Consider the following 14,115-nt stretch of genomic DNA (forward strand, 5'->3'; position numbering starts at 1 on the left):
CTCAGCGGTAAAGAATCCGCCTGCCAATGCAGGAGACACCGATTCTCAGAGCCGGGTCTGAGAAAATCCCACGTGCTGTGGAGCAACTGAGCCCTGTACCACAACTACTGAGCCTGTGCCCTGGAGCCCGCAACCCGCAACTACTGAGCCTTGGAGCCACAGCTACTGAAGCCCACCTGCCCTAGAGCCCGTCCTCCACAAGAGAGTAGCTCTTACCCTCCGCAACTAGAGAACAACCCACAGGGAGTGGCTCCTACCCTCTGCAACTAGAGAACAACCCACACAGCAACTAGAGAACAACCCACACAGAGAGTAGCTCCTACCCTCCGCAACTAGAGAACAACCCACACAGCAACAGAGACCCGGCGCAGCCAAAGATAAATAAATAAAATCATTAAAAAATTAAAATATGTACTTTTTTTGATCTAATGCTATTACATACTTAATAGACTACAATATCGGAGAAGGCAATGACACCCCACTCCAGTACTCTTGCCTGGAAAATCCCATGGACGGAGGAGCCTGGAAGGCTGCAGTCCATGGGGTCGCTGAGGGTCGGACACAACTGAGCGACTTCACTTTCACGCACTGGAGAAGGCAATGGCACCCCACTCCAGTGTTCTTGCCTGGAGAATCCCAGGGACGGGGGAGCCTGGTGGGCTGCCGTCTATGGGGCGCAGAGTTGGACACAACTGGGGCGACTCAGCAGCAGCAGCAGCAGCAGCAGCCTACAGTATAGTAGTATATAATGGCACATTATAGCTGAAGCCCCAGTACTGTGGCCACCTGATGCGAAGAGCTGCCTCATTGGAAAAGACTCTGATTCAGGGAAAGACTGAAGGCAGGAGAAGGGGACGACAGAGGATGAGATGGTTGGATGGCATCACCGACTCAATGGACATGAGTTTGAGCAAGCTTCAGGAGGGGGTGATGGACAGGGAAGCCTAGTGTGCTGCAGTCCATGGGGTCACAAAGAGTCGGACACGACTCAGCGACTGAACTGAACTTAACTTTAGGAAAACTAATCTCCTTGTGTCATTTCTGCTGCTCCGGGTCTTCACTGCAGCACACTGGCTTTCCTTAGTTGTGGTGAGTGGGGGCCACTCTTCAGCAGTGATGTGCAGCCTTCTCGTTGGAGTGACTTCTCTTTTATTTGCACTGAGAAACCAAAAAATTTGTTAGTCATTTTATTGTGATATCCACTCTATCGCAAGGGTCTAGAAACAAACTCTAGCTATCTCTGAGGTATGCCTGTACATGCCCGGTACTAGTTTAGGTAGAGAAAATGTAATGGTACAGGAACTTCTCTGGTGGTCCAGTGGTTAAGACTACCCTTCCAATATCTCGAGGAACTAAGATCCTACGTAGCACAGCCAAAAAACATTTAAAAAATTTTTTAAATACATAATGGTACATAAGACAGGCAAATCAAAACTAGCAAAGAAAAAAAGCATAAACTAGCAGAAGCAAAAGCATATACAAATAAAATAATTTCAAGTTTTATTAAGTAACATAGAGGAAACTACTGAGATTCTGAAATAGCTAGATGAGGTGGACAAGAAAGGTTTCACTGAAAAGACAGCATTTAAGCAAGAATCAGCTATTAATATTGTGAAACCCCAGGACAGTTGTTTTTATTCTGTGATAGGTAAACAAAGCACTTTCCCCTTAAGAGAGAAACTGTGAAGAAAGTCTAATTACTAGTAGGTCTCTCTGAAAGAGACACCTCCTCCAGCCCTTCCATCCCAGGTGATTTTTGCAAAGTCTGTGGGGGTGGGAGCAAGGGCGGAACTTGGACTTTCAGCAATGGTGAAATATTATTGACTTGTCAAGGGCAAAGATAAAGAGACTTGGGAATGCCCCCAGCAGGTCCCTGATGGAGCTTGGAAGAAACTGTTCTCTGAGCAGTTCTAAGTTTGTTTGTATGTGTGTGTGGTTATTAAATATATGTAAGTGTTAGACTCTTTAAGAGTCTCAGAGCTGGGCTTGGCACAGTTCACAAAAATGTTGCTTTCCTCTTCTCTCCTCCTGAATTGTTCAGGTAAGCCCAACCACAGCCAAGTGGTCCTCAATCAATCTAACCCCTTCTTACCCTTTATGGGTACCCAGACGCATCAACAAGGTGAAGAGTCATGTTGAACATCAATGGCCTGGGCCAGTCACTGCTCAAAAGTCACTGAAGGGCTTTGCTGTCCACCTGAAACTATCACAACATTGTTAATTGGCTATACTCCAATAAAAAATAAAAAGTTTTTAAAGAAAAGTCACTGAAGGGGGATGGGGCCTCCTGCCGGGAAGAGTTAGTCTTGGACTTAGATTTCTGTTCAGACCCTGACCTTATTTGCACTGATGTAATCAGCCAATATTGGCATAGTCCTGAGAGATCTCGTCCCCAGCAGGCTTGGAGTGGGGTTGGCGCTGCTGCCTTCTCTATATAGGGGGTTCAGCCAGGCGCCTGGCGCTGTCCTGGGGCCTCTCCAGCTCACCATGGCTCGGGCATTGGGAGCACCAGTTGCACTGTGGCTGTTGGGCTTGTGCTGGTCTTTGGCCAAAGCCCACCCTCTGTGAGTGAAGCTGAGGCTGGGCAAGAAGGATCAGGGTTGGGATTAGAGTGGGATAGGGCCAGGTTTTAGGTCTGGGGTGAGTCTGGGGTAAGTCTGGGTTCTTGGGACTTCCCTGGTGGCTCAGACGGTAAAGCATTTGCCTAAAATGCAGAAGACCTGAGTTTGACCCCTGGGTTGGGAAGATCCTCTGGAGAAGGAAATGGCACCCCACTCCAGTAGCCTTGCCTGGAAAATCCCATGGACGGAGGAGCCTGGTAGGCTACAGTCCATGGGGTTGCAAAGAGTTGGACACAACTGAGTGATTTCACTTCACTTCACTTCTTCAAGTCTAGGGTCAGGAGCTAAGGGAGAGGGGTTAGCTGCTGCGGAGCCAGACAGCTCTGTGTCTTCTCTCTAGGGCTAGAGCTCCTGAGCATGGGCACGGAGTTGAAGGTGGGAACGTGGCCAAGCCGGATGCAGACGTGACGGGTGAGACCCTGAGTCTCTGTGTCTCTGTCTCTGCTTCTGCATTGTATCCTCTTACTGGTCTTTCACCTGCTGCCTCCCTACCTCCTCCCCAGAACGCTGCTCGGATGGCTGGGGCTTTGATGCTACCACCCTGGATGAGCATGGGAACATGCTGTTTTTAAAAGGTAGGAGGGGCTGGGATTGGGGCATTTGGGATCTCAGACTTGGTCCCCTTCACCAGGATGTGTCCTGGTGGTCTTAGGAATTATTTAAGAGCATCACCCACGGCTTCTTTGTAACTATCTCAGTAGGCCAAAAGTTTGCTCTGGGTCCCTCAGTGACTGTATGTTTTGCAGGGGAGTTTGTGTGGAAGGGTCATGCCTGGGCCCGACAGTTAATCTCAGAGAGGTGGAAGGATGCCCCCAGTCCCGTGGATGCTGCATTCCGCTATGATCATAACAGTGTCCTTCTGATCAAGGTACGACTGGACCCAGATCAGGGCCAGGCCAGAAGTGCTGGAGTCAACATGAGAAACCCTCCCCCCAGGTGGCCCTTGCCAACAGGTTCCAAGTTTCCTCCTCCTGGGCCTTCCTTTCCTGAGAAAGGTCAGGCTGTGTGTGTGTGTGTGTGTGTGTGTGTGTGTGTGTGTGTGTGTGTGTGCATGTGGTCCTGACAGGCGCCACATCCAGCGGCTCTTCTTCAGTCCTAATCTGTGTCCACTCCTCTCTGGTATTCCTCAAGCTGTCGACCATCCTTTCCTTCCTAGAAATTCTTCCTTGGCTTCCATGACCCCGCATCTGGTCTTCTTCCTGTGGTTGCCAGGTTGTTCACTGTACAGCAGTACCTGGCTGAGGGGTGAGTGGAGGATGAAATCCACCCCACTGTGCTCATCAGGTCCCATGTCCTGGCCCAGCTTGTGTCTGCTCCTTCTGGGCACCTTCTCCTGACTCACAAAGATGCCGCGTGGCTGGGTGGCCCTCACTGCCGGGTTTGTTTTCCCTCCAGCCTTTTTTTTCTTGCTCTTCTCAGCTTCTCATCCTGGGCCACTCCCTGAATATTCCCTGGGGATCCTTCTCAGATTCTCTATTCACCCTCTCTGGGTGATCTCAACCATTGCCATGGCTCTGAGACTCTCCACGCTGTGGACACCAGATATGGATCTCTCCCCAGAGCTCCAGACATTTCTTTGCATTTTCCTAGCTGACATCTTCAACTTAGACGTTCTGTACACACCTCAAATGCAGCACCCCTCAAACGGACCACAGTATCTTCTGTACAAATCCCTCTCCTCCCGAGTCCCCTGTTTCAGCAAATGGCACCACCACGTGCTGCATCCTGTCAGCCAGGTGCACACGGGTCATGAGACCTGGGCCTTGCTTACCTCAGGTTGATCTCTTCCCCGGCCACATTCACTGTGTGCCAGCCACATGAGTATACTGTGTACACGCTACTCCCTCTGCTAGTAATGCCCTTTCCACACTTGTCTGCCTGGAAAATTCCTGCTCAGTTTTGAACACCTGGCCCAAATGTTCCCTCCTCTGTGCAGCCTTCGAGGAATTCTCTAGGTTGACTTAGGCACGTCTCCTTTATTCCCAATGCACTTCACATGCCTCCACCTTGGAGCTCACATGGCTAGGGCTCACTACGGTCTCAATTTCTGCTTTTGTACAGTGAAAAAAAAAATGAAGTCCTTGAAGGCAGAGGTAGAGTCTTGTCACCCCTTTACAACCAGTGATTCTCACAATACTTGGCATGCGGTAGTCATTCAGCAACTGTTTCTTGAGTGAATAAATAACAAATGAATGTTTGAGTGGATGGATGATTGCAGGATGATTGTGGATGTGTTTGCTAAAACCAGTGGTGTTGCAGATCATTGTACCATGGGAGTGCTAGTTGTACATAATCAGATGTGTGTGTGTAGGAACAATGATTGGATTTGCACAAACTGAAGGTATATATTTGTGCAAGGGGTCAGCACATTGTTGTCCACAGATGGATTGAGAGTATGGGGGACTGCAGAAAAATATTACGTTAACTGTGATAGACAAAAGGTGTTGTGTGAGCAGAGTGGCAGTGTCTGGCGTGCATATTAAAAAAAAGCGTGCTTTTGTGTGTAGGGGGACAAATTCTGGGTATATCCTCCTGAGAAGGGGCAAGAATATCCAAAGTTGCTCCAAGAGAAGTTTCCTGGAATCCCAATCCCACTGGATGCAGCTGTGGAATGTCACCGCGGAGAATGCTCTGAGGAGGGTGTCTTCTTCTTCCAAGGTCAGTGCCGGCTGGAATAAGAGAGTGTGGAGTAGTGGTGGGATGGTGGTGAGGGAGTAGAGGTAGGGAGGGTGGTGCTGGTAGTACCATGATATGGTTTCCCAAGAAAGAGAAATAGAGAAGCTAATTAAGGTCTGCACAGTTTAAGTAGGGGAAGTAAGAGGAAGTCATTCTGGGGAAGTTAACTGGATATAATTCTGCTAAAAGTCCCTCATGTCCTCCATGACCCTTAGGACAAATCCATGTTCTTTAGTCTCACAGACAAAGTTCTTCATGACCTTACATACAATTCTCCAAGTCCCCCCAGCCTATTGACTCTCCAGGGTTTAGTCTCTCAATCCCTTCCCTTGAACATGAAGCCCCCCAAACTCTCTGCTAGTCCCTAGACACCCAATTTGCTTCATGCTTTAGGCTTCCATCTCCCACTCTTGAATGCTTTGTAACTCCTTCAGATTTTAGTTTAAGTATCACCTTCTCTGGGAAGTTTTCCCAGACTCTTCCCACTGCCCTTGCTGAACTGATCATGTGTACTTTGCTGCTGAATTCTGTCATATGACTACTTTCCTCAACTCTTTCCCTGCTGGGCTGTGAGCTCCATGTGATGGGGGCCACATCTGGTCCATCCTGGGGCCCAGTGCAAGCACAAGAGAGGGCACAGTCTGGCCTCACCGAATGCTTGTTGGTTGATTGGACAAAGGCAACCACACGTGGTTCTGGGACTTCTCTACAAGTACCATAAAGGAACGTTTCTGGCCGGCCGTTGGGAACTGCTCCTCGGCCATACGATGGCTCAACCGCTACTACTGCTTCTGGGGTAACAAATTCCTGCGCTTCGACCCCATTGATGGAAAAGTGAATTTCAGTTATCCTCGGGATGTCCGAGATTACTTTATGCCCTGCCCTAACAGAGGTGAGAAAGCCCCAGCCCTGGGACCCCTGGAGGCATGTCCACCTTCCCTGAGTCTGCAAACGCCATGCACCCCAGCTCGTACCCTCACCTATGGAATGATACCTTGGCCCTTGCGCCAGCCCCACTTCCATTCTGGCTCTTCCCAACTGTCTTCATATGGGGAAGACATGCACCCCCAATACGCCCAGCGGTTTCTTCCACCTCAGCCCTCATTCTGACCTCTTGCCTTCGTGTGTTCTCCCTTGCTTATTTCTCCCCCAAGGCCATGCACACAGGAATGCAACCCAGCATGTGGATAAGCGCTGTAGCCCACATCTAGTCTTGTCTGCATTGCTCTCTGACAACCATGGTGCCACCTATGCTTTCAGTGGTAAGAGATGCCCTCCAATCCCCCCATCTCTGTCCTCCATACCTCCCAACTCTTTTGTGTGTGCCTCTCATCTCTGAGATATTTCCTCCATTTTCATCACTGTGCCCCTTATGAAAGGCTCCCATCCTTTCACCCTGGCATGCTCCTTTTCACCTCTCATTTCCTCAGATGCATATCTAAGGAACCTATCTCATTGTCCAGGCCTCTAACTTCTTCCACCTGTCTGCCTCTCAGTACTATCCATGCCAGGTCTGTGCCTTCCCTGGACCCCCTGAACCTATGACTCCTCATATTCCCTTTGCTCCTGCATGTCTCTGACCCTCTCCCCACCCCCCTACCTCAAGCTTATCTCCAGGAGCTCCATCTTTTTCCAGGTGCCTGGTTCCTATATCCAGGCCTCTGGGCATAGCATTACCTGGAAATAAGATGTTCCCGTTGCTGAGCATCAGCCAAGAAGTGTTCAGTTCCTTAGATCTTTAGGCAATAGCTTCACTAGCCTGATAAGATTTCTCCCCTGAGTGACCAGGGGAGACCCCTCTCCCCAGACCTGTGCCATTAATTAGTAAAAGCCATCTAATGCTACCTAAAAAGGATGTCTTGATCTATACTTGAGGACAGCTCTAAGACAGTGACCTACCCCATTACACTCAGCCTAAGACATACGTATGACAGGATACAAGTGTGAAACAGTGGTTTAGAATACAGCAGAGTGAAAATCCTTCCTTACTCCTAACCCCTGAACAAATCCGATCAGATCTGACTACCAAGCTATAATGAAAAATACGCAGCCACAAGCAGAGCATATCCCCATGACAAGGGGGATATATGACATAACAGCATATCCCCATGCTGTAATGAGAACATACGTCCGAGATGAAACACACACCTATAGTGAACAAGTAGACCTGTACTGAGAATACATGCCAGAGTAAGAACACAGCCGGATCAGGAGAATACGCAGCTATGGTGAGAGCAAGGCACCACTGGCAGAACACACACACAAAGTGAGATAGCTATGGAAATAGAGACAGAGATCGGTAGAAAGACATGGAGATAGAAGCACTAAGAAACTAGGGCTACAGGGACCACACAGAGACAGATAGAGAACACTCACCCATGGCGAGATCATGGAATCTCAAGGCCATGTGCGCATAAACAGAATGCAGCTGAAATCCTAAATCAAGAGCATTAGAGGTGTTCCATAGCTGTTGAGAGAACACCGTTATGTTAAAAGTACCCAGCCAAGGTGGGAACTCACTATGTTGGCAAAAACACCAGTACAACCCAGCTGTTCAGCAAAGGGCCAGTTCTCCCCTCTCCCTTATTGATAAATCTCTTGTCTCTAGCTCACGGTTTCTAATCCATTCTTTCTGCTTTCCCACCTTTGGCTCACACATGGACCATTATGTCCTCGCGATTTTCTCTAGTTAGGATCTTTTAGCCTCAGATACAACTCATAACTGCCTCAGTTGCTCTCTTTCCTACTGGCTTTCCAGAGAGAGAATGGGACTGGCCCAGCCCCATAGTTTTATTCCAGACCACATTAAAGTGGCTGCTGGCTGGCCTCTGCATTGGCTACTGATGGACTGGGGCTCAGCACTTATTTCTTCTGCCCAAAGAGCAGCATAGCTCTGATTCTCAAAATAGGAGCCATGAGCAGGGTAGTTTCATCAGAAGGCAAAGGTGGACATGTGGTCACTGAGACTTGCCTGGTTAATACACATAAAGAGAGCTTGTGGCTGCATGGTAACACCGACTATTTATCAAGCACCGGATAGGCACTGGGCATTGTTCTAGGCACTGGAATACAGTGATCAACATGGCAGACAAGACAATTACCCTCATAGAGTCTGCTGGAGAGAGAGATGATAAAAAAAGAGAAAATAAAAGAGAATACTTTCAGGCAGTGTTAGTAGCTGTGAAATGTCCTGGGAACATTAGAATATTTCTTATTCCCAAATACCATTTGAAGCTAGTATAAATGGATTTGTGAGTTGTTATTTTAAAATATAAAATAAAAAATGTTAAGTGTCAAAAAGCTGTGAAGAAAATAGGACAGAATAATTGGATAGGGTGAAGAGAATGATGGGCCCCTTCTCTGAGAGGTGAATTTTTAAAAAATATTTATTCTACTTTTTATTTATTTGTCTGCACCAACCTTAGTTGCGGCATGTAAGATCTTGCTCCCTGACCAGGGATTGATTAAACCCAGGTTCCTGCATAGGAAGCATGGAGTCTTAGCCACCAGACCACCAGAGTAATCCTGAAGAGATGACTTTTGAGCTGAGATTTCAGTGATAAAGAGAAAGTAGCCCCATAAAGCAATGGAGGAGAAGCATTTTAGGGAAGGTGAACAGCAAATAATTTGAGGAGTCAAGAGAGGAGGCCAGTGTGTTGAGTGTTGGGAAAGAGCAGATGAGCAGCTTCAAAAGAGGGAGAAGGAGCCAGATCACATGGGTCTGGGCATTCCCTGGTGGTCCAGGGGTTAGGACTATGTGTCCACTGCTGAGGGCCCAGGGTTCTGTCCTTGGTCGGAGAACCAATTTCCTGCAAGCCGTGTATGGGCCAACCAAAAAAGAAAAATGCTTATATCATGGGCCTGGTAAGGGTTTTCAACTGTAAAAGGAAGCCAGGAGGGGATCTTGAGCTGGGCCATGATCTGTTCTGACTTAATTTTATAAAAGATCATCCTGGTTTCTTATGGAATGTAAGTCACAGAGCTATACTTGTATAACCAGGGAATCAGGCGAAGAGTTCTCACAGCTGTCTGGATTAGAGGTGATGACAACTTGGACTGGGAAAACAGCACAGAGGTGGTGAGCAGTCATCATAATGTATTCTGGAAGTTGAGTCCATAGCATTATCCAATGCCTTGGATATTGGTCAGAGTGGGGAAGGGAAAAGAGCGGTTTCAAGAATGACTTAGCTTGGGGAAGTGGGCAACTAGGTGACAAATGGTTCCTTTTATTAAGATCGGAAAAGACTAGGGCAGAAGGTGTGTGTGTTTGGTGGGAGCAGAAATGAGTTTGGACACATTCGGGTATTGGTATCTAGTAGCCCCAAATGAACACGTCAGGTAGGCAGCTGAGTTTGAGCCTGACACTCAAAGAAAAGGTCCATCAGAAGTGAAGAGAACAGATCAAAAGTCTTCAGTATGCAGATGGGGTTTAAAACCCTGGGCTAGGTAAAATCACCGAGAGAGTGAGGGCAGGTAGAGTGGAGGCCCAAACTAGGGGATTCTAATGTGAGATACCAGGCTGAAGAGGCATCAAAAAGGTAAGAACACTGGAAGAGTCTGGAATAACAGGAGCCAAAATTTAAAAAAAGGAAAAATTTAAAGAAGGGAGCTGTGAGCAGTCAAATGCTGCTAAGCGGTATAGTAAGGAGAAGGCATTAGATTTGGCAAGTTGGAGGATACTTAACCCTGAAGAGAGAAATTTCAATGGCAGAGGGAAACAGGAACGTAAGTGAAGTGGACTGAGGAAGGAAAGGTAAATAAAAGTTTAGACAATTTCTTTCGGAAGTTGTTAGGAAACGGGGAGAAGAAGATTAGGGGCTGGTGTGGCTACTCCCTCTGTCTCTGACCATCTCAAGGGATTAGAGAGCACAGTCCGCGTGAGAACACCCAGTGGGAGCTTGCTGTGCTCTTCCCTTTCCTTTCGTTTTTTCTTTTTGAACTTTTAATTTTGTATTGGGGTTTAGTTGATTAACAATGTTGCGATAGACTCAGGTGAACAGCGAAGGGACTCAGCCATACACATACATGTATCCATCTCCCCCAAACCTCCCCTCCCATCCAGGCTGCCACACAACACTGAGCAGAGTTCCATGTGCTATACAATAGGTCCTTGTTGGTTTTCTACTTTAAATACAGCAGTGTTTTAGGTTATAGGTCCTTGTTGGTTATCCATTTAAAATATAGCATTTCTAAAGAGAAATGATGCAAATGAACTTACAAAACAGAAAGAGACTCACAGACATTGAAAGTGGACTTTTGGTTGCCAGGGGAAAGGGACAGTTAGGGAGTCTGGGATGGTCACACGCTGCTTCCCTTTTAACTTCTGGCCACAGTCTCACTGTAGCACCTCCTCACATGGACATCTGAGATGCATAAGGAGCCCACAGCAAACCTCATTACGTTGGCCTGAGCTAGCAACCTGGCCACTCTTCTCCAAGCGTGCCCTTCCATCAGGCCCCTACTGCCTCCAGTTCCAATCAGGTCACCATGCCTAACTTTTCCAACCGCATGCTTGCTCTATTTTCTCTCCTAGCCTCTTCCCTCCTGGCCTCTGGATGCACTCTCTCCCGCTTCTTGGGACGCACCCCTGCATCTGTCACTTGCCTCTTCACGGCCTGGCCTTTTACCACCAGTGCTAAAGCTTCCTCTGCTACCCACAGAGAACCACTACTGGCGTCTGGACAGCAGCCGGGACGGATGGCACAGCTGGCTCATCGAGCATCTGTGGCCCCAAGGCCCCTCAACAGTGGATGCTGCCTTCCTCTGGGATGAAAAGCTCTATCTGATCCAGGTGTGTGAGGGGAGAGAGGCCTGAGGTGGAGACTGGGGAGAATTCCCTGCTCTGTGCTGATGAATGTCCTTTGTCCTCCAGGGTACCCAGGTATATATCTTCCTGACAAGGGCAGGCTACACTCTCGTAAAAGATTATCCAAAGCAGCTGGAGAAGGAATTCCCTCAAGGGGTCAGCCTTCATTCCGTGGATGCAGCCTTTACCTGTCCTGGATCTTCTCGGCTCCACATCATGGCAGGTGAGTGGCGTCGCGTGCTGAGGGGTGGTTGGTTCTGTGCTTCTCCATCAGGGAGTGAGAAAGGCCAGGTGCAGATCCCCATGATGTGGAAGCCACATTACATCCGGTGTCTCTTCCCAGGCCAGAAGCTGTGGTGGCTGGACCTGAAGTTAGGAGCTCAAGCCACGTGGACAGAGCTTCCTTGGCCCCATATGAAGGTCGATGGGGCCCTGTGTACAGAGAAGTCTCTGGGCCCCCACTCGTGTTCCGCCAATGGTCCGGGCTTGTACCTCGTCCAAGGCCCCAATCTGTACTGCTACAAAGACGTGGAGGAACTGAGCAAGACCAAGGACCTTCCCCAGGCCCAGAGGATGAACAGCCTCCTGGGCTGCGCTCCCTCCCAGCACTCCTGACGCGTGTCTGGCCCGGCTCCTCCTCCCAGTTTCCTTACAATAAAGCCAGAGTGCTTCTTCACTTGAATCAAAGGGCCCTCGTTATGGAACAATCTCACTTCTTTGAGTTGAGAAGCTTGTAACGTCTCTTTTTGAGGCTCTTAAACCTACAGGAGATAAGGGAGGGGAGGGCTGAAGGACAAACCTCATTTCTTTGCAGGTGATTTCTGAATCCCAGTCATCACAGAGAAACAGAGGGGAGGGAGATTCCAGAGGTAGGGGATATATATACATCTATCTATCTATCTATCTATCTATATATATATATATCTCATTATGACTGATTCATGTTGTTGTACGGCAGAAATCAACATTGTAAAGCAATTATCCTCCAATTGAGAAACAATATTAGAAAAAAGAGGGGAACAGAGAAAAAATGTAGAGAAAGGTACCCCTGTGTTGGCACAGGAAGTAAGAAGCAGAGCAGGAACTCTGCCCTGCTAATAACTGACCACACCTTGGCCCCAGGACATAGGGAAATAGGGCTGGAAGTGGCTACGCATACACCAAGTGGGCTGGCCCAGTGCTGCCATGAAGGGCTGTGGCAGTCTTCAAATTGTAGGTCCTGGGGGTTCAGGCAGCATCACAGCAGAAGATGAGGCTTGGTTGCTATGAGTCAGGCACAACAAGCAGAATGAAAAATGAGTGTTTCACCTGCCTGAGGCAAGCTGGGAAAATGGAAGAAGGACTGACTCGGGACCTGCACTATGAAACACATTTTCAGAATGTCACACAGCCTCGTGGGTGTCCCCTGGGTATTTGCACCATCTAGAGGTTACAGTGGTTTGTTCTTTTCTGGTCATAAGCTGACCAAGACTTTAGGGTCCAAACTTACTGACAACCATTTGATTGGGGATTGACCTGGACTATAGGCAACTGGGTCTCAAGGTGACACCTTTTTCTTCCTCTACCTTTCCATGTCACTTGAGGTTGAAAACTTGTTTTAGGCTCAAAAGAAAAAAAAAAAGCCTCAGACTCTAGCAAGGGGCCCTCTCTCTGAGGTTCCATATGCTAGCCTCAGTGACCTGTTCCATTAAATGGGCACAATACTAGACACTTCCCTGTGACAATGAGTATGGACTCAAACCTACCTCTTGGATTCACTCCAGAGCATCCTTGGAAGGATAACCACACTCAGGTCCATGGTCCCTCCTGACCTGGTGGCCCCATCCTCTGTGGGGCTTTGGAGTCTAAGTAGAAGAGAAGACAGACAAACCTGGCACGGAAGGCCAGGCCATAGCATGGTTCCCAACAGGCACCAGGCCCTTGTTATTTAGGAGAACAACAAGGTTGTTGTTGTGCCCCAGGTTCCTTTCCCAGGCTCAATGGCTGGGAAGACAAGCAGGTGATGAACCCAGGTCCCTTAGATCATGGTCCATCCAGAACTGGAGTTTGGCTGGGATTGGAAACAGAGGTAGGGGCCAGGCACCAGGGCTGTGGGATCCACTTCTAAGAAGTGTCTTGAGTTTTCCCTTCCATCCTTGAAGATGTCTGGATGGTTCTCCTCCTGGGGTTGGCTTCTTGTCCTTCAGCCTGAGGGGTGAAGACAAGGCCAGAGTCTTAGTTCTGGGTCTCGTCCAGTCCATGTGCCACCTCTGGGGCCAACATGGCATCATGTCAGGATGCCTAGAGGTGTTCTGAACAGTTATCCAGCAACTCTGCTATTGGAGGCTAACTTCCTCCTCTCTACTGAGAAAGGAGGACTATGTCTCCTCTTTCTTCTCTCTGTTGAAGGGAAGCCTCTAAGCTTGCGTCCAAGGAACTTTCAGAAAAGCTCAACTCATGATTCTTCCATCCACCCTCTTAGTACCTCCTATGCTCAGGGCAGTGTGTCAGGCAGTGGAAAAAGAGATGGGTTGGACAGTTCCTTCCCCCAAGGTCTGCCACTCTACACAGTTGGGGCGGGGGGAGGTTAGGGGGGAATGCAGACAAGGCATCAGATAAATGCAATAGAGTGAGACAGACATTCAGATGGAAGACTACATATGAAAATGAAGTCAGAGCCAGCAATACCTGGATGGGGAGCAAGTTCAGTTCAGTTCAGTTCAGTTCAGTTCAGTTGCTCAGTCGTGTCCGACTCTTTGTGACCCCATGAATCGCAGCATGCCAGTTCTCTCTGTCCATCACCATCTCCCAGAGTTCACTCAGACTCACGTCCATTGAGTCAGTGATGCCATCCAGCCATCTCATCCTCTGTTGTCCCCTTCTCCTCCTGCCCCCAATCCCTCCCAGCATCAGAGTCTTTTCCAATGAGTCAACTCTTCGCACGAGGTGGCCAAAGTACTGGAGCTTCAGCTTTAGCATCATACCTTCCAAAGAAATCCCAGGCTTGATCTCCTTCAGAATGGACTGGTTGAA

At 48.5% G+C, this 14,115-nt stretch overlaps 1 protein-coding gene across 1 annotated transcript; it reads left to right on the forward strand.

Annotated features, from left to right (window-relative positions):
• Window positions 1-2,487: 2,487 nt before the first annotated feature.
• HPX (hemopexin) lies at window positions 2,488-11,718 on the forward strand. The gene is made up of 10 exons (XM_052653266.1): window positions 2,488-2,564; window positions 2,962-3,032; window positions 3,125-3,196; window positions 3,368-3,489; window positions 5,129-5,279; window positions 5,977-6,189; window positions 6,452-6,559; window positions 10,958-11,088; window positions 11,170-11,326; window positions 11,447-11,718. The coding sequence occupies exons 1-10, from the start codon at window positions 2,488-2,490 to the stop codon at window positions 11,716-11,718; spliced, it is 1,374 nt and encodes a 457-aa protein (XP_052509226.1).
• The last annotated feature ends 2,397 nt before the right edge of the window (window positions 11,719-14,115 follow it).

The sequence above is a fragment of the Budorcas taxicolor genome, chromosome 15 (genome assembly GCF_023091745.1).
Source record: "Budorcas taxicolor isolate Tak-1 chromosome 15, Takin1.1, whole genome shotgun sequence".
Classification (NCBI taxonomy): Eukaryota; Metazoa; Chordata; class Mammalia; order Artiodactyla; family Bovidae; genus Budorcas; species Budorcas taxicolor.